This window comes from Schistocerca serialis, chromosome 1, assembly GCF_023864345.2.
Source record: "Schistocerca serialis cubense isolate TAMUIC-IGC-003099 chromosome 1, iqSchSeri2.2, whole genome shotgun sequence".
Classification (NCBI taxonomy): Eukaryota; Metazoa; Arthropoda; class Insecta; order Orthoptera; family Acrididae; genus Schistocerca; species Schistocerca serialis.
In genome coordinates, this window is record NC_064638.1 from 428,976,747 (window position 1) to 428,997,236 (window position 20,490).

At 37.2% G+C, this 20,490-nt stretch overlaps 1 protein-coding gene across 1 annotated transcript in view; it reads left to right on the forward strand.

The window, feature by feature from the left end:
* The window catches only part of LOC126472327 (CLIP domain-containing serine protease HP8-like), a 62,351-nt gene that overhangs the window by 17,912 nt on the left and 23,949 nt on the right, over window positions 1–20,490 (forward strand). Inside the window, exon 2 of the mRNA XM_050099928.1 lies at window positions 5,540–5,798. Coding sequence (XP_049955885.1) covers window positions 5,540–5,798 — 259 coding nt within the window. The remainder of the gene's footprint in view (window positions 1–5,539; window positions 5,799–20,490) is intronic.

A 20,490-nucleotide genomic window follows, 5' to 3' on the forward strand; every position in this document is an offset into this window, starting at 1 on the left:
CCACTAACATGTCAGGGCTTATATGTGTAGCAAGTCGGTAATTACTAGCGTGATAGAAAACGGAAAATTCTGTTTAACTACTTCCTCATGTAAAGTTGTTTTAGTTTAAAAAGAAGAAATCTGGTAATTCTTCACAAAATTGTTTAGAAATTTACAAGTGTGTCGATGTTGAACTTGCGTATTTTGTTTGCTCGAAGGGTATGGCAGTTTATGTTGATGACACCAGATGAAGACGATAACAACAGACAGCTGAAGAAAGGTCAAGGACCTTAGGTGCACGGTTTTCGTGGAACCAGTTCCTGTAGCCGGCCATGCGAGGAAAAACAGCTCCGTGCGGCCAATTTGTACGAGCCAACCATTCAGCTTGTCGATGCGCGCCTGCCGCAGCTGAAACGGAAGTCGGAAGACCGCATCATTCCGCTCCGAGCACGCAACTACCGCGTTGTAACAAAAACTTAAAAAAAATTAAATTAGCCCAGCAGCCAAAGGATGATGGTCTGGCGACATCTAATTCTACATCTACATCTACATCTACATCATACTCCGCAAGCCACCTAATGGTGTATGGCGAAGGGTACTTTCCGTACCACTATCTGATCTCTCCAACCCTGTTCCACTCGCGTATAGTGCGTGGGAAGAATGATTGTCGGTAAGCCTATGTACTGGCTCTAATTTCTCGCATTTTGTCCTCATTGTCAATACATGAGATGTATATGGGGAGGAGTGGGGGGGGGGGGGGGGGGGGGACGGGGGGGGAGTAATATGTTGTCTGACTCCTACTGAAAAGTGCTGTCTCGAAATTTCAGTAGTAAATGTCTCCGTGATGCACAACGTCTCTCTTGTAACGTCTGCCTGTGGAGTTTGTTTAGCATCTCTGTAATGCTCTCTCGCCAGCTAAAGGATCCTGTGACAAAACGCTCCGCTCTTCGTTGGACCTTCTCTATCTCCTCTATCAGTCCTACCTGATAGGGGTGCCAGACAGACGAACAATACTCAAGAATGGGGCGATCAAGCGCCTTAGAAGCAGCTTCCTTCGTAGGTGAGTTACATTTACGATGAATCTGAGTCTTGTGTTTGCTTTTGCCACTATCTGTTTTATGTGGTCATTCCACTAAAGGTCCCTCTGGATGGTTACGCTGTCTCCAACTGTTTGTCATCAATAGTGTAGCTGTACAGTAGTGGACTTCTTTTCCTATGTATGCGCAATATATTCAGCATTTTCCCACGTACACGTGTCATTGCGAAAAGTTAAAGAAGCGATAAGTGGGACAACAATTTCAGGACTCAATAAATATTGAATCCCAAACTTTTGAATTTTTAATTTGAAACATGCCCACTTATCCACAGATCTCAAAATTCTGTGGTCATCACCATAGCAACAGATAAACAGTCTCGTCTTCATAGGAGTATTCTCTCCGAGCTTCTTCTGTTTTGAGTTTTACTTGGAGTTTTTAGCGTGATGATGTATCCATGTTTCGTCTTCCTAATAAGTTCAGCTCTGAAATATTCATGGTTACTATTTTGTCATTAATCAGCAAATGAATGGTTCAGATTTTCCGTGTATCTGAGATACATTCGTCTTGTGATCGTCAGTTACCTTATGAATATTTTCAGTGGTTTACTTTCTAGTTGTCTCGGCTCATCGGTCAGAAACCATAGGTATAGTTCTTTCCTAGAAATTCGTCTGATTATAGAATCAGTCGTCCTATGTAATGACACTAAGTACAAGGGAGGAATCGTGCTAAATTTGCCTCAGGGTGTAATGCATATATTTCTCTAATAATATGCTTGGAAGTAACTGTGACACAGTTCGGGATGAGCCAGTGCTGTGTTGCGTACTGTTTATGATATTAGTACAATATCAGCAGCATACAGTTAAGTTAAAACGTCAAAAGCTGCTGCTTTGCACATATATATATCTGTCGAGATTTTCGATTTCAGTGCGTTGGTTAGTGAGATGCATATTGATGATAGCACATTTTTTTCCAAGTATAACTGACAGTGGCAAATGCTAAGATGACACACTACAGTACGCAATGAATGAAACTAAAAGCTGTTTACAGCCCAGACGAAGTATAACGGTATGGATCAGGTATGACGAGAAATTCACTTCCTTAGGTGCATATTTAGTTGATACAATATTCGTTGATTTAAGCATAAAATTTACTTGATGATTCAATGCGGCAATTACTATTCCGCATGTATCCAACCTTGTTAGCAAATGATATTGCCGCGGTTGGTAGCCGCACGGTTTTACAAACACAGTATCTGAACTGCTGTGTCACTGCACAAGTGTGATCCCCCCCCCCCCCCCCCACCCCAAGATGATGACTGTGCACCTTAACTTTTATATTTGTTTTTAATTTCCTTGCAGAACGTATACGAAAATTATAGACAATTTTCAACTGACCTGAATTCTTAATTATTCGCCGTTTTTCAGTGTGGGCTGTAGTACTGGTGTTTGTGCGTTTTCAGATTTCACTAACATTTCATCTTACGTCACGCAAGTTGCGACTACAGAGTTCTCATAAGCAGTGTACTAGTGGCAGGTATCAGAACTACCATTCTGCTGTTCGCGTTAGACAGCTGAATTGCTGGAATGTGTGCAGTGTCCCTGAATCCCCAGCTGTCACCAGCAGTGGGTGGGGCCACGCAAGGTTGAGTGAGAGAAGGTGCTCATGCCTTGGTATGGTTGAGCACTGATCGCATCTGCCTGCCATCGACCGACGGGTGCGTAGGTTGGGCCAGTGTCCCAGATTGGCTTTTTGGATGTTTTTGAATTTGCGCTAGCAGGCCAATGCCCCAATTTTTATTATTTAATGTCGCAAAAATCTGTGCTGAGAGCAACAGGCCTACTACCACAGTGTAAACAGAAAAACAATTACAGTCACTTAGTAGTGGAAAGCGTCAGGACCAGATGAGATGCCTCTAAGATTCTACAAAGATTATGCAAAAGAATTTGTTCCCCTTCTAGCAGTAATTTATCGTAGATCGATTGAGCAACGAAGTGGACCTAGTGGCTGAAAGGAAACGCAGGTCATTCCTGTTTTTAAGAGGGGCCGTAGGACAGATACACACAGTTAGACAATTATAGACCTATGTCGTTGACGTCAATCCGTTGCATAATTAAATTATGGAACGTGTTTTATGCTCAAGAATTGACGTTTCTGGAGAATGAAACTCTCCTCTATAAAAATCGGTATGGATTCCGGAAACAGAGACCCTACGTAGCTCAGCTCGCTCTGTTGCTCCATGAGATCCACAGCGCCGTCGACATTGGCGCTCAGATTGCCGCCATGTTCCTTGATTTCAGGAAGACATTCGACAGCGTCCGGCACTTCCATTTACTGACAAAAATAGGAGCTTGTCGAGTATCGGAGCAGATTTACGACTGGGTTCAAGACTTCCTGCCATGTAGATCTCTACACGTCGCCCTTAGCGGAACAAAATCGACAGATGTAAAGGTAATTTCCGGACTATCTGAAGGAAATGTCACTCGTCTGATGCTGCTAAAGTATATAAATGATGTAATAGAAAGTGTTGGATGCTCTTTAAGGCTGTTTGTAGGTGACGTAGTTGTCTATAACAAAATAGCAACGACAGAAGATAGTAACATTTGTACAATGCCCTCTAGAGAACTGATGAATCGTGCAGGCTCTGGCAGTTCACCCTGAACTTAAATAACTGTAACACATTGCACATACATAGAAACACAGATCCACTACTGTACAGCTACACTGTTGATGACAAACCGCTGGGAACAGTATCTATCGTAAAATGACTGTAAGTAACTATCCAGAACGATCTTAAGTGGGATGACCACATTAAACAAGTAGTGGGGAAAGCAGATGACAGACTCAGATTCATAGGAAGAATCTTAAGGAAATGTAACTCATCCAAGAAGGAAGTGGCTTACAAGGCGCTTGTTCGACCGATACTTGGGTATTTTTCATTTATATGGACTCCCTACCACGTCGGACTGACTGATAGAAGGAGAGAGAGAGAGAAAGAGAGAGAGAGAGAGAGAGAGACAGAGAGAGTGAGGGAAAACCCAATGAAGTGCGGCTCGTTTCGTTACAGGATCATTTAGCAGGCGCAAGAGCGTTACAGAAATGCTCAACAAATTCCATTGTCAGACGTTGGAAGCGAGACGTTGTGAATCACAGAGATCTGCTATTGACATTTCGAGAAAGCAGTTTTCGGGAAAGGTCGGAGAAGATATTTTTTCCCACCACATACGTCTTTTGTAGTGACCACAAGCAGAAAATTCGAGAAATTAGAGCCAATACAGAGGCTTACCGACAATCGTCGTTCCCACGCTTTATTCGCGAGTGGAACAGGATTGGAGGGCTCAGTTAGAGGTACGATAAGTACCCTCCGCCACACACCATTAGGTGCCTTGCGGATTATCGTGTAGATGTAGATGTGATATTATAGGAGTTGGGAAATCCTTGTAGCACAACTGAGATATTTTGAATTTCTCACCAAATTTTGAATTTTCCAAAAGCTTCTGAATTTCCCGCCATTTTATATGTAGGGCAATTGACCTATGTGTAAAAGAGGGAGATTGGGGGAAATCTGACAACAGCGCATCATGTCATAGAAGAAGGTATAAATATTACAGCATTGTAGATTGCAACGGAACTGTCACTGCCTACTTACTCGTGTCTGCTAAAGAGATTGGCTACAGTGTACTTGTCTGTACTCTTCTGCAATATTGGTGTTCGGTGTGGTATCCATATCTGATACGACTGACAGAGGATATTGAACGAGTTCAAAGAAGGTTAGTCGATTTTGTACTACTGTGAAGTAGGCGAGATAGTGCCATGGATATGATACATGAGTTGGGGTGGCATTCATTGAAACAAAGGCATTTCTTTTTGCAATGAGTTATCTCGAAACATCATCCACCAACTTTCTCCTTTCAATGTGTAAATGTTTATTGGCAAGCACCTGCATAAGGAGAAATGATCATCAGTAACAAAATAAGTGAAATCAAAGCTTGCGTGGGAAGGTTTCTAGTGTTCATTTATTCCACTTGCTGTTCAAGAGTGGAGTGGTAGAGAAATATCATGGAGGAGGTTTGATGAGGGCACTGCCAGACGTTTAACAGTGAATTGCAGAGTAGTCACGTAGATACAGAAGTAGATCCAAAAATTAACATGCCGAGCCCATTCAGATAAGGCACAAAGACCAGGAAAAAGAAAATAAAGAATCTTGGTAAATTTCAGTTCAGTCTGGCTCTTGCATCTTGATCATTGGCACTGGATGTTTCTTCATGTAACAATACCATATGTGCTCCTATGCTACTGTCAGAAATAACAGCTGTCTAAACAGGTCCTTATGGGGAGCATGGTTACTACTTTTAGATATTATTATAATGACCTTTTCCTGTAGTTTGAAACAGTGTTCATTTTATGTATATGAAACCCCCAAAAACAATTCTGTAGCCAAACATGGAGTGGATATAGGAGTGATATGTATATTATTAAGATATCCAAAGTGGCATGTGGTGCTACAGTGTGGCCCATGCTCCCAGGGTTGTGCGAGTCGCCGTGCGTGCGGGTGTCAGAGTGCAGCTGGCTGGTGCAACTGCTGCACTCTAAGCCACGGCCCGCAGGCCTCGCTGAGCTGATGCAGAGCCTCATATGTGGCAGGGACGGCTACTATATTTTCGTCAGTTGTGGGCCACCACCGGTACAGCTGCAGCCACACCTGCCGCCACCGCCGCAGCCAGAGCCGCAGCCGCAGCCAGAGGGTCCCATCTGGCGTCACCCCAACCTGTGGCTCCTGCCCATGTGAGTCACGCTGTCTCTTGCCTGCCTCTGATCTTGTTTTTCCTTACAGTGGCCAGTTATTACTACATACAAGGTGAATCCCAAATCTGTCGCCAAAAGTTTGGAGGTTACTCTGCCTAATTTTGTGTGTGTCTTCTTTTAAAGGACCCACACTCTCCAGGGGCTTGTTACAAAGCAATAACATACATATGATTTACTATGCTTCCTACTACTAGTTAACTTTGATTCTGTGATAATACCATCAGAATGGTGACAAACCTGTAATACAAGATCACCAAAATGTACAAAAGAAAAACAAGAAAGTGATATAAATCTCAAGTGTGAGAGTACTACTACGAATATTAATTTATTTATCAGGATCCGTCGGACTGTGCGAGCTAGACCTACTTGGTTATGGAACGAATCAGTACGTAGTTTACAGAATGCTGATTAGAAAATTTGCAAACAAAGGAATTAAAGAATTAATAAAACACGAAAAATTTGTGACATAACATGAATAAAAAACAGAAATTACGTAGAAAATTTCGGAACTAAAGTGAGGAACTCCTGCATACAATAGGAGGAGTGTGTCAAAAGGAAACCTGTTAACTTAGGTTTGATAGAAATTATAACTCTGCTGAAAGCCTAGTGAAAACGAAATATGCTGAACAGCGCCCGTCTTTCTGTATACTGCGAAGAAGGTATTATTCAAGTGCAAATAGTCTTTTCCTCTAGTCTTCACTGCACGATTACAGTTTCTTCTGAATGAGTCATTATTGTCTACAACAAATTCCTAATGAAATGTAGGTACAGAAATGCCAGCATTAGAATTGCAAGGCACCTGAACAATGATGTACATCAGCATTGTGAAGTGACACAGCAGGTCAGTCTGTAGCTGTTTCCAGTGCTAAGTATATTGTTGGTGAATGCAGAGTTGGCATTTCCCATAGTTGGTGGAGAAGCTCATCACAGCACTCTTCAACTGCTTTCAGCGAATCCATATATGTCATACATACAGACCAACCCTTCATAGCTGCAGTTACCAATTCTGTTGTGTATCACTGTTAAGGTACAACTATCACTGCCTGAATGGGAAATCCCAGGTATTTCTGAGTACAAGTTTCAAGGCAGAGTAATGTGAGCATTCCTTTCGTCAAAAACAGATATCATGAGTGAATGGAAAAAGTTTGTTTTCAAATAATGCACATAGTACTTACCTTATTTGCTGTGTGATATAAACGTAAATGTAGTGGGCCGAGGAGGGCACAGAGGGGTCGAAAATCAAACAAAATGTAACTACTCTCTAATAAGCCAACAGAGACTACACATCCATTGTACTCTATTAGATAATGCCCCTGAACAATCTCTGAAATTTTCTCAGTGGAGTTCAGCTTATCTTCTACAGAACTCAAAAACTTATATCGCCACCACCATGACAGGCACAGTATTTTTTCATCAGAATTCTCTTTCTCAATCTGATTTTGGTCGTAGGAAATCGCTACATATAGCTAGTTTTGTAATAACAGTTAAAGTAAGCAGGCATAATGAGGTCTGTTTAGAAGAGAACGGATGTTGTCCAATCGGGAATGGGACAATGCCGAGCATGTTGTTTTAACAATGGACTACAGCTTTTAAAGTGATATGTGCTAATAACTTAATGTGAATTAAGGAGAATGGCTCTAAGGCAGTTACCTTTCTGGTCCGAGTTGATAAATAGGAATCTATCACCTGACGATGTGGCTTCAGTTGACACGAAACTGGTCATCACTTTGAATAAAAGTATTTTCAAGTCAGTGAGGATTATTTCATTCAGGAAGTGATAATGCTGTCTGTGTACTCTGTTCTATCCGTGAAAGTGTCAAGAATTGTTTAATTGTAAATCGTGCACGCACAGTGACTTCACCAAAAGAAGGCTGCCTGGCTTTGTGAACACAACCATAAGAATCACGCCATCGAAATCCGTTCACTTACAAAAAACCAGTAAATTCCTTTTAGTAATCGAATTTTCATGTATAAATCGGCTACAATCTTCTGATTACTTTACACCTTAGATTTGAGAAACATGTGAACAAGAAGAAGGTTAGATAAGATTTGAGAATATGTGTAAGGTATGTTGCAAGTGACTGAGTGATCATATTCTCAAATGTTGGGTGAACATAGTTGGGATATTTACACATGGGGTGTTAAGCTATCTTAAGATATACACACAGTATTATCTGCAATACTTGTCTTGCTGCATTTACCTTTCATGTAAGGGTGTAACTACTAAGTGAGTACATTGAGGACACTGGGAGACATTTCGTTAATGTCTTCTAAAGCACCCACAAACTGAAAGAAAAAACTGGAAAAATTGAATTAAAAACTAAACATAGTGAAATTTGATATCGTTATTACTAAGTTTCTTCGTTCCCTTATATCTGTGTTTAATATTTCCATCTTCAAAAAATTTACAATCCCAACCACTAATTAATTCCAGGTATCAATATGTCAAAATAATTTTAAATTTAGTATCAAACTCCACACAAATTTTTCACCATGTCTTGTTTTTAAATCTTCATAGCCAGCAACGTAATATAAATTATTTATTTCATACTAATCTTTTTAAACAAATTAGATGCATTATTGAGCATCTTCAGTAGAACCTCCATTTATATAAATTAAAGATTTAGTAAGATTAGAAAGTCTCACTTAAAATTATATGCTAAGTATCAGAATGTTAAATTTTTCTTGCCGTACATGACTACATACATAAGTGTATCATTCAGAATTTTGTCACTGAATGCAGTACACAGCTTCATTGTTGTTTTTGAGTAGTTACAGCATTCATTCTCTTAGACACACTTATAACATAGTTGGGCAATTTTCAATAACTTTGAAGGGACTTACATTGATATAATTACTGAATTACGTTAAAATACTTGAGTACTCAGCTTTGCTATAGTTAACTCAATGGCTAGAGACAGAGTGAATCACTTAAGGACACAAAAGGAAATGAAAGGATGTTCCATTCTAGATTTGAGGTGATAACCTCGAACAGCTTTGCCACACAGTTGTCAAGCGATTTTTATTGAATTTTACAAGATATGAGGATAATCTCAACAATCTGCTCAAAAAATACTAATCCTCATGTATAGCTGAGTATGAGTAGAATGAATGCAACCACTTCCAATACTTATATTGATCTCTATGGTGTTGTTGGCAGATTTAGGTTATTTTAAATCTTTTCATTAACAGGAAATGAGTAAATCTGATAGCTCTCTATTTTGTTCAGTATTTATTAAAGATAAAAATTTATTAAACCATTTGTGGAACAGCTGTTACAGTAGCACCACTGAAATCAATCAAATGATTATTTTTATCAGTTACAGTTATCTCTAAATCCTGAATAGGACCAAAAATTGTAATGTATACATGATAATGCGTTTCATGAATTAGCGGTACACCAACTTCAGCATTAGGCTTGTATAAAGCAGTAAGATTAGCTTCTTGATGAAAATGATCAGCATGCTTTAAAGACATTTCATAAGTTAAATTAAGCTTCTATTAATTTCAGTGGAATAAAGTTAGACATGCCATTAGCAACAGCTTTTTATTAACTTCAATTGATTCACCACTAAATCCAAGCATACTTATAATACAGCCTCTTATATCCATATATATTTTAATGTTGTTCTATTTAAAATTTCATCTACTTTGCTGTAAAAATTTGGCTTTTGTGCACGAAAAAATTTTTTAAACTTTTTAAACACTGTTGACCTACCGAAATTTCTGTTGTTTCTCCATCACAATATAATTCATTTTCCTTTTTGTGTAATATTTGGAGGTACAAATGTATAAAAACCGACTAGTGCAACATTGCTATAAGTATCCCATATCGGAACAGTCGATCTTGTTTTGAGAACACCTGATGTACCACTCAGCTGAAATAAGGGACTCATTTAATATTAATAACATATTTAATTAAATGAAAACACATTGGTATCCTAAGATACGATTTCTGTTTGATGTGCAATAATAGAACAAAGTGGTTGTGGAAATGCAAAATTAATGATTGAGAATTATATTTTTGCTCCAACATGGTTGAACTGGAATAAACCAGTCATTGGATATTTATTGAAACGATGTAGATCGACGAAAATAGTCAAAGATATAAAAAGATGCAAAAAATGTAAGTTAAAAATAACAAAACAGCTACTTCTATTGGAAATAGTGATGAAATTATACTAGTAGATAAGTTTGAAGAAAATCAGTTTTTATATTTGACAATTTCATTCTTGGAAATCAAGATGTATTTAGAGAATATTTTACCAGAGGCAGACATACGGAAATAGACTATTTTTATTTACCTCAGACATATTCAAAAATACCAAAACAATTACTAAGGGGTAATCTAAATATTTTAAACATTTTTAGACAGGAAGACACAAATTTAAGTCACATCTATCATGACTTTTTTGGTGACGGTTCAAAATTTGACAATTTTAGAGAGAAATGTAGTAAATGTTGGAATGAGGACAGATTCGATTTTTTTACAACAGATATGACTACAACCCCTAAAGAAGGAAACTACAGACAAAAGATAACAAATTTCTTAACCAACTAAAATTACTTTTACTAATGTTTTTTATCTTTAATAAATGTTTGCAAAATATGACACAGTGGTTGTTAAAAAAAGGTGGACAAAAAAGAGTGATAAAGGCATAGTTAAAAGAATAATTTAAAAATGGAAGAAACAACCTAGAACAGAGTATCAAACAAGTAACAAAGATGATCAACCTGTCATTAACACAAATAGCAAGGAGGAGATATAATTTTCAAAGCTATTGAATAAAACAGATGGTTACTCATCAACACCACTTCTATTTTGATGAATGTCACAATATACCACCAATCAAACAATATGAAAGTCTGCAGTATCGCTATACTCTAAGTGAATCACCAAATACAAGATGTATTGAGAACATATGAAGAAGAGGATAAAGATAGAGAAGTCACAGGGCTATTAAAAAAAGAGGATGGTAATATTGGAAGAATATTTATAAGTAAAAGAACACCAGAATATATCAAACATAGTGAAGATAAAGTTTTTGGATGAAGACCCTTTGGTACATTTAAATTTGTTGGTAAATTACCGGTAACACGTGATGGAGATATACACTACTGGCCATTAAAATTGCTACACCACGAAGATGACATGCAACAGACACGATATTTAACCAACAGGAAGAAGATTCTATGATATGCAAATGAGGTTGGCAACCGGTGACGACACCTACAACATGCTGACATGAGGAAAGTTGCAAACCGATTTCTCATACACAAACAGAAGTTGACCGGCGTTGCCTGGTGAAACCTCATGTAAGGAGGAGAAATGCGTTCCATCACGTTTCCGACTTTCATAAAGTAGCATATTGCAATTACGGTTTATCGTATCGCGACATTGCTGCTCACATTGGTCGAGATCCAATAACTGTTAGCAGGATATGGAATCAGTGAGTTCAGGAGGGCAATGCGGAACGCCGTGCTGGATCCCAACAGCCTCGTATCACTAGCAATCGAGATGACAGGCATCTTACCTGTATGGATCGTGCAGCCACGTCTCCATCCCTGAGTCAGCAGATGGTGACGTTTGCAAGACAACAACCATCTGCACGAACAGTTGGACGACATTTGCAACAGCATGGACTATCAGCTCAGAGTTGCAGTTACCTTTGACGCTGCATCACAGACAGGTGCGCCTGCGATGGTGTACTCAACGACAAACCTGGGTGCACGAATGGCAAAACGTTATTTTTTCGGATGAATGCAGGTTCTGTTTACAGCATCATGATGATATCATCCATGTTTTGTGATATCGCGGTGAACGCACATTGGAAGCGTGTATTCGTCATCGCCATACTGTCATATCACAAGGCGTGATGGTATGGGGTACCATTGGTTAAATGTCTCGGTCACCTCTTGTTCACATTGACAGCACTTTGAACAGTGGACGTTACATTTCAGATGTGTTATGACCCTTCATTCGATCCCTGCGAAACCCTACATTTCAGTTGGATAACACACGACCGCATGTTGCAGGTCCTGTACGGGGTTTTCTGGATAAAGGAAATGTTCGACTGCTGCCCTGGCCAGCACTATCTCCAGATCTCTCACCAATTGAAAATGTCTGGTCAATGGTGGCCGAGCAGCTGGCTTGTCACAATACGCCAGTCACTACTCTCGATGAACTGTGGTGTTGTGTTGAAGCTGTATGGACAGCTGTACCTGTACATGCCATCCAAGCTCTGACTCACTGCCCAGGCGTATCAAGGCCGTTTTTATGCCAAGAGTTGGTTGTTCTGGATACTGATTTCTCAGGATCTTTGTACCCAAATTGGGTGAAAATGTAATCACATGTCAGTTCTAGTACAATATATTTGTCCAGTGAATACTCGTTTATTATTTGCATTTCTTCTTGGTGTAGCAATTTTAATGACCAGTAGTGTATTAACAGTTGGTAATAGGACACATGAGAGTACGAATGGACTGATGCTTATTTTAACTAAAGAAGGATTACTATGGAAGATATGAAAACAAAATCTGATGCTGTTGATTTATAAAATATGCAGATTTTTGTACCACTCAGGTGCATTATATTCTGAAAAGAATCCAAATAAAATAGTCAAGTAAAAACATGAAATTAAAAAAATATTGCTGATGTCTATTTGCCAAAATGAGTTGCACATTTAAAGTCAAGTGGAGATGAGAAAATAGGTGAAGGTTTAATTTAAAAAAATACAGCAAAACCAGTTGTGTACATTTACATGAATAACGTACTCCAGTAATTTGGTGGATTATCTAGAAATAAAAATTATTAGAATGGAAAAGCTTGAATAATCCAAATATCAACAAATAAATTTAACGTTTTTACTGTCAGTAATCCACAGGGAATTCCATGTTTAATCAGAGGCAATTTACCACATGCATTTTGGTAAAATAAGGAATATGGAAAAGGGTTTGTCAATTGCACTTTGAATCATTTACCATTGCCAGAGATACATCTAACAATGTTTTTCTACTGCAAACCTTGTATTAAACCACAAGAAAGACTAGCATGTGGTGATAAAGTTATCAATGCACTAGATGAAGCCGATAAAGAACTTTACTAAGCTACAAACGAGAGAGAGTATGCTTAAGATGCATCACTTGGCGAAAAATTAACAGCAACAACAATTAGAGGAATAATGAGTGGAAAACAACAATCAGGTATGGGTGTTCATGAAAATACTTGCGATTTATAAAAATATTAAATCTTATAAAATTTTTAAACTATACAAATGAGTAATTTCAACATTGATTATATTGAAAGCAATTGAAAACGAAATCAATAATCGTCAGTTACATGGTATTGATAACTTTTAACTGACACACAAAAAAGGTAGACAGATCAAAAATCTCTGGCAATTTCCTCATAACACTATACATTCCTGTTGCGAAAAAATACTTGAGATCTTACAAAAAAGAAAGAAGGTTCAGGACTAACAAAAGATAAAGGCGATATTCCTCTATTATTTTTGGTAGCATTACCATACCTATCAACTATTGGTTCACAAGCTGGTGGAGCAGCTAGTATTGCAATACCAATAATGGTGAAGAAAAACGTTGATGCCAAATTAGAAGAATGCCACAGACACAATTTAGCACTGAAGAAAGGACATCCAACAAAACAATTTCCAAAAAGTAATTGATACATATCCTAATGCCTTAAGTAATTCTGGCATACAAAAGCTTGTTAAGCATTCAAAACGTAAACAGCTTAAACACTTTCATGGTGTATTTATGCTTCATTAACTACCGTACAAATGAAAATATACTGACTGTGGAATAGTTAATCTGGATACATCTGATCATCTTGGTAATCACTGGATATGCTATTATAAAAATAATGATAAAAATTTGTGATTGATTTATTTGCTGGCACTGTACTAAAACAACTAGTTAACTGTTTGGGAAAAAGTTACCTCACTCCAATAATTAGAGAATAAAAAATTTTAATAAAATAATGTACAGTTGTTTGTGTATATTTCTGGTAAATCTATTGCCAGATAACTATAGTTTTAATGGAATTTTAAATCCAGTGAATCGAAATTTTTGAAAATAAGGTGCATCTGAAGCGAGTATAAATAATGGAAAATAAAGTAAAATCAATTATTAGCAAGAAATGATTTAGAAATAGGAAGCTTAATGAAAGAGTTTTATAAGGAATCATGTGGCTTTTTTAAAGCAACCAATAGTTGATGATTAGTATCTTTAAAAGATCTAATAAGTGTTTATGCTGGCAGTTACTAAAAGTATGTAGAAAATGATTTAGCCAATCTTATCAGCGAAACTGAGTACTCAAGTATTTTAACATAATTCAGTAATTATATTACTACAAAAGAACTTAATTCAAAAATTACGCAGATTCATCAAGATAAATATAGTAACACATGTTGATGAAAAGCTTGAATACAAATCTTATATTTACTTTAGATAGGAGTAATAGACCAGAAAACATAGTACATCATAAACAAGTAACTGAATTTAATTTTATGATGAGAAATGAACAAAAAGTGCTCAATTAAGATGATGACCTCAAGGCTAAAAAGATTTGTTGTTGTTAGCAACAATATAAACAAAGATTTGAAATTTGTTATTTTTATATTGCAGTGACTGTATCTGATAAGCTATATTTAGTAAATAACATCAATAAATCAATAATACCACAAAATTCAAATTTTCTAACTATAAGATTAAAAAATACAGTTGCAACTGAATCAGTAGATTTAAAGTTAATTACATAAGTTAAAATTATATAAGTTAAAATTTAATAAATTTTTAATCTATGTAAATGAATAAACATATGTGGTACTTGAATTGCAGAACAGATATTGAAAGAAGTAATCCTCACCCTGCAACAATTAAAAATGGTTGACAGAGGACTTTAGATCTTTACACTGAGTACATGACTAAAGAAAGTAAATTTGTTAATAATTTTCTGTAGGTGATGGTCTGTATATTTGTGAAGAAATTATTAATGTATTATGTAAACCAATGAGAAAAAATTTTGAAAGATTAAGTATTGTATATTTGATATAGATGAAGTATGGCAAGCAGATCAAATAGAATTGAGTTATGGTAACTTGAAGGAAATATCCAAAATAAAAGAGGATGTAAATATTTATTAATTATAATTGTTGTTTCTTTTGAAAATGAGCTTCAGCTGTTCCACTTAATGGTAAAGCAGATGAAAATATGGCTGATGCTTTTAAAGAATATTTAAAGTAAGATAACAAAGAAATGTACAAACAGATAATGGAAAAGAATTCTGCAATAAACAGTTTAAAGAACTTATTAAAAAATTTACCATCAAGAATTGCTTAACTTTTCCAGAAATAAAAGCATCTGCAGCGTAAAGATTTTATAGAACACTCAAAGAAACATGTGGAAAAATTTGACTTGTAAGGATTACAAATGGATAGACATAGTTTCAAAAATAGTTAATGAATAATATAACACAAAACATTCAACAATAAAAAATGAAGCGAATAAAAGTTAATGCTAAAAATTATAAGCCCACAGTTATTGTATCTAATAATAAACCCAAATTTAAAACAAGTGAAATTCAGTAAATTTGAAGGAATTTTTGGAAAAGGATAAACAGCTAATTTGCCTGAGAAATTTTTGAAATTGAGAGCAGTATTCATTCTATTCCAATCAGATATAAATTAAAGGCATTGGACAGAGAACCACAGATGACAAGATATCTTGATGTCTATCTTGTGGGGAAGGTCTTGTTGAAGAAATGACTTAAGGCTTATATTAAATGCTTCCGTTTTCATAATTCACATAATAGTTGGGTAGATAAAAATGAAATTCATTCACAAAAATTTTTTTGGACTTGAATAAATGGAGTTATTGAAAATTGTGAAAACTCTTTGATATTGATTACCATATTAGTTATGCATAATGTTTTATTAAAGAAGGTACAATATATTTTAAAATAAAAGTAAACACAAATGGTCTGAAGTCAGAACGATTTGAGAATTTGAAATTTGAGTTGATTGAATCAAATGATAGATTTAGTAAGTTTTCTTATTAGATGCGACAAGAATTGTTATGAAAGTTACACAAAATGTAAATATGAAGAAAGTTTTTGAAGTTCCACTTTTATTGATCATATCAGTAATCAATTCTTGTGTCTAATCATTCATAAGATAAAAATAATTATGCTATCAAATAATATTCAATCTCTCTCTAGTACATGTCTACTAAGTTGGGATCATGTTTAAGTCTTACCATAACTGCAAATTTTGGATGATTACCTCTAGTATTGTTTCATTGTTTTTTTCCAAAGTACTTTTATGTATGCTAATGTTATTATAATTACAGTCACTGTTATTACTGATTAATCTTAACGAATGAAATCCAATCTTAAATTTTGATTTCTTGTCTCAGGTACATCATGTGATAATAATCTATCTGTTTCTCTGCTTCGATCGTTTATTGTCTGTAAAGCAATATTAACTATTTTTCTCAAATTTTCTCTTTGTCTGTCCTCCAATTTGATTATTTCTTTGATATTTTTGTTTATTTCTTGCAGTCGTTCTACAAAATAATTTCTGTGTTCTATTTGGTTTCTGTAGGAATTTATAATTTCTTCTCTTATTCTCCATGTTCCCAAACTGATGGTAAAAACTGTTCAGTTATGAAATTGTTCAGCTAATTTAATGTTGATTTCGTAAGTAATGAATGTAAAGCTACTTCACTGATAAAATTTGTATCTCAATGAAGGTTCGCTATTTGTGGTCCTTCAAACCTTTTTTTTATATAATTCTGTAATGTGATGGAAAATAGCTTGATTTCTAATTCTATATTTTAATATTTCAGCTAAATCTCTAGCTTTACACCAAGGAATATTATTTTCATCAATAATCATATATTACCATTGTAAGTAAGTTCGTTCTTGATGAGCTCTAGAATTGACTCCATTTACAAAGAGTAACAACATTAGTTAAAATATTTTTAAGCAAATTCTACAACAGATTTAGTTAATTTTTTATCACAAACATTTTTCCTCTTCTAATGTCTTTCATCAACTATATCATTGAATTGGTCACGTAATTTTTCAACAAAAAAGATAGACTGGTCAAGTGAACAGCGTACATTTCTTTGGTTTTATCGACTCTGTGTATACCAAAACAAATATTAACTATATGTTCTGTGATATTCCTTGCTGCGGCCACCACTAGTTTATTTTTCAATGCAGCTTGATACACATGAGGTAGCATATGGTACAAAAGTGGAGTGAGGTATTAGTGACAGATGGTACGGTATCTACCAGTCCTCTGTGAGAGTTTACCAACTGTATTAATTTTGCTTCTGATTGGTCGGCACATTTGGGTGCTATGCACCAAAACGCCTAAATTCTATTATTAATTACCTATATACTTTATATACTTTAAACCCAGATTTTAGTATGACGACCTCTAATGGTTACTTTACGAGTGTATCGTTTTTGTTTATTATATTTCTCTTCTTTTGACAAAAGTAAGAGTAACAATATTGCAACCAATGTGCTTTGGACACATTCAGGTTGCTTTGGCATGCTTGGGAGACAAAGTACTTTGTTTGTGCTAGTCACTCTGATTTGGGCATTCTTCAGAGGCAGACATGTACACTCCTGGAAATGGAAAAAAGAACACATTGACACCGGTGTGTCAGACCCACCATACTTGCTCCGGACACTGCGAGAGGGCTGTACAAGCAATGATCACACGCACGGCACTGCGGACACACCAGGAACCGCGGTGTTGGCCGTCGAATGGCGCTAGCTGCGCAGCATTTGTGCACCGCCGCCGTCAGTGTCAGCCAGTTTGCCGTGGCATACGGAGCTCCATCGCAGTCTTTAACACTGATAGCACGCCGCGACAGCGTGGACGTGAACCGTATGTGCAGTTGACGGACTTTGAGCGAGGGCGTATAGTGGGCATGCGGGAGGCCGGGTGGACGTACCGCCGAATTGCTCAACACGTGGGGCGTGAGGTCTCCACAGTACATCGATGTTGTCGCCAGTGGTCGGCGGAAGGTGCACGTGCCCGTCGACCTGGGACCGGACCGCAGCGACGCACGGATGCACGCCAAGACCGTAGGATCCTACGCAGTGCCGTAGGGGACCGCACCGCCACTTCCCAGCAAATTAGGGACACTGTTGCTCCTGGGGTATCGGCGAGGACCATTCGCAACCGTCTCCATGAAGCTGGGCTACGGTCCCGCACACCGTTAGGCCGTCTTCCGCTCACGCCCCAACATCGTGCAGCCCGCCTCCAGTGGTGTCGCGACAGGCGTGAATGGAGGGACGAATGGAGACGTGTCGTCTTCAGCGATGAGAGTCACTTCTGCCTTGGTGCCAATGATGGTCGTATGCGTGTTTGGCGCCGTGCAGGTGAGCGCCACAATCAGGACTGCATACGACCGAGGCACACAGGGCCAACACCCGGCATCATGGTGTGGGGAGCGATCTCCTACACTGGCCGTACACCACTGGTGATCGTCGAGGGGACACTGAATAGTGCACGGTACATCAAAACCGTAATCGAACCCATCGTTCTACCATTCCTAGACCGGCAAGGGAACTTGCTGTTGCAACAGGACAATGCACGTCCGCATGTATCCCGTGCCACCCAACGTGCTCTAGAAGGTGTAAGTCAACTACCCTGGCCAGCAAGATCTCCGGATCTGTCCCCCATTGAGCATGTTTGGGACTGGATGAAGCGTCGTCTCACGCGGTCTGCACGTCCAGCACGAACGCTGGTCCAACTGAGGCGCCAGGTGGAAATAGCATGGCAAGCCGTTCCACAGGACTACATCCAGCATCTCTACTATCGTCTCCATGGGAGAATAGCAGCCTGCATTGCTGCGAAAGGTGGATATACACTGTACTAGTGCCGACATTGTGCATGCTCTGTTGCCTGTGTCTATGTGCCTGTGGTTCTGTCAGTGTGATCATGTGATGTATCTGACCCCAGGAATGTGTCAATAAAGTTTCCCCTTCCTGGGACAATGAATTCACGGTGTTCTTATTTCAATTTCCAGGAGTGTATATCTGTTTTGGGTGTTCTTCAGAGCTGGACATGTATCTTTGTTTCGGGTGTACTTCAGAACCATACATGTAACTCTGTTTCAGGCGGACGTGTCATACTCTATATCGGAAGTGAAAAGAAAAGTTAACAATTAAGAAAGCTATATCAAGTGTTGTAAAAAAACAGTGTAAATGTGTGAATATTTAAATAATAACCAAACAGGAAACATTAATGAGAAGTGTCTTGCCCTCTGTAGATAGAGAAACTAACTTGGGGCGAGTGGCAACCCCATAAAAAGCACAATCACAGGTTCAAATTAATAGCTTAGCAGCCTTCGCCCTCGAAGACCCAATGACTGACGAGCTGTCTTCTGCACTGAGCACACAACTTTAGAAGCTGACATGTTGGTGGAAAGAACTGTTAGAGACTCTCATTCAATCTCTCGAGATCTCTCCTATTTCCAGATCAGACTTGTAGAAGGACATATTATTTATGGTTCTACCAATTTATACTCTGCACATTCACATTTTCTGATGAAATATTTTATCTTCTTCAGATTTCCCATATTAAAACCAGATGATCTTCTGAATGGCGATTTTCAGACTATATACCACCAACAATTTTTTGGTATAAGGCTGGGATGTGTCAATGTAAATAATTTGTTCTTTTTTCGTCTATACTACATAAGAAATTCTTTTTCTTAGTTGTAGACATTCCTTATCCATATCTTTCAATTGTTGTAATTTCTGATTTTCTTTATCTTTTAATTTTATAGTTTCTTGTAGTTTACATTCAGAATATGTTGTGATGCATGGTAAAACTTCATGTGTAACCCAATTATTAGTTAATTTTGCTTTTTCCTTGTTAGATGATAAAGTTAAAGAATATAAACCACATTAATTTATCAACATAGATCTTTATTTGTTACATGTTAGCCCTGTCACAGAAGAGGATCTGTAAATTTTACCATAGTTTGTTTTGCCTCCATCACCGCCATTATTGTCTTATCTGTATAGTTCAAAATTTAAACAATATCCTGAGCTTTAAATCAAGGATTTCTCTCTTTATGGATATTCATTAGAACTTCTTTATCATTATATTTAAGTTTATTGTAGATGAGGTCTAAAATCGACTCAATTTAATATAATGTAATTTTTTAAATGTCTTTAAATGGTGATTAAATTCTATGAATGTTTCTCCCTGTTTAAAAATCCAGCAGTCATTTTCTTCATCCACTGATAAATCACAGTAAATTTGATGCAATTAATTTCTCTTTCTTATTTTTCTTGACTCCATTTAATATAAAAGTTAAGATTTTTAAATAACCTAGTGTTGTAATTTCCTTAAGAGTGTGTCTAAAGCTCTTTTGATTGCAGATCTGAATTTCTTCCTCGTGAAACATATATTGTACTAACAGCTCATAAATGATATAAAAATATGTCGTAAAAACGCTAGTAAAAGTAAAAAAATTAAGAGTGTAAATATTTTATCTGTACAGTTATCTAGTGCACAGCAACAAGAAAGACGATTAATTTATTTACACAAAGTTTCATTTAGAATATGATAAAATGAGTTACATTTGCCTGATACTAGTGAATTAATTTTATTTAAAT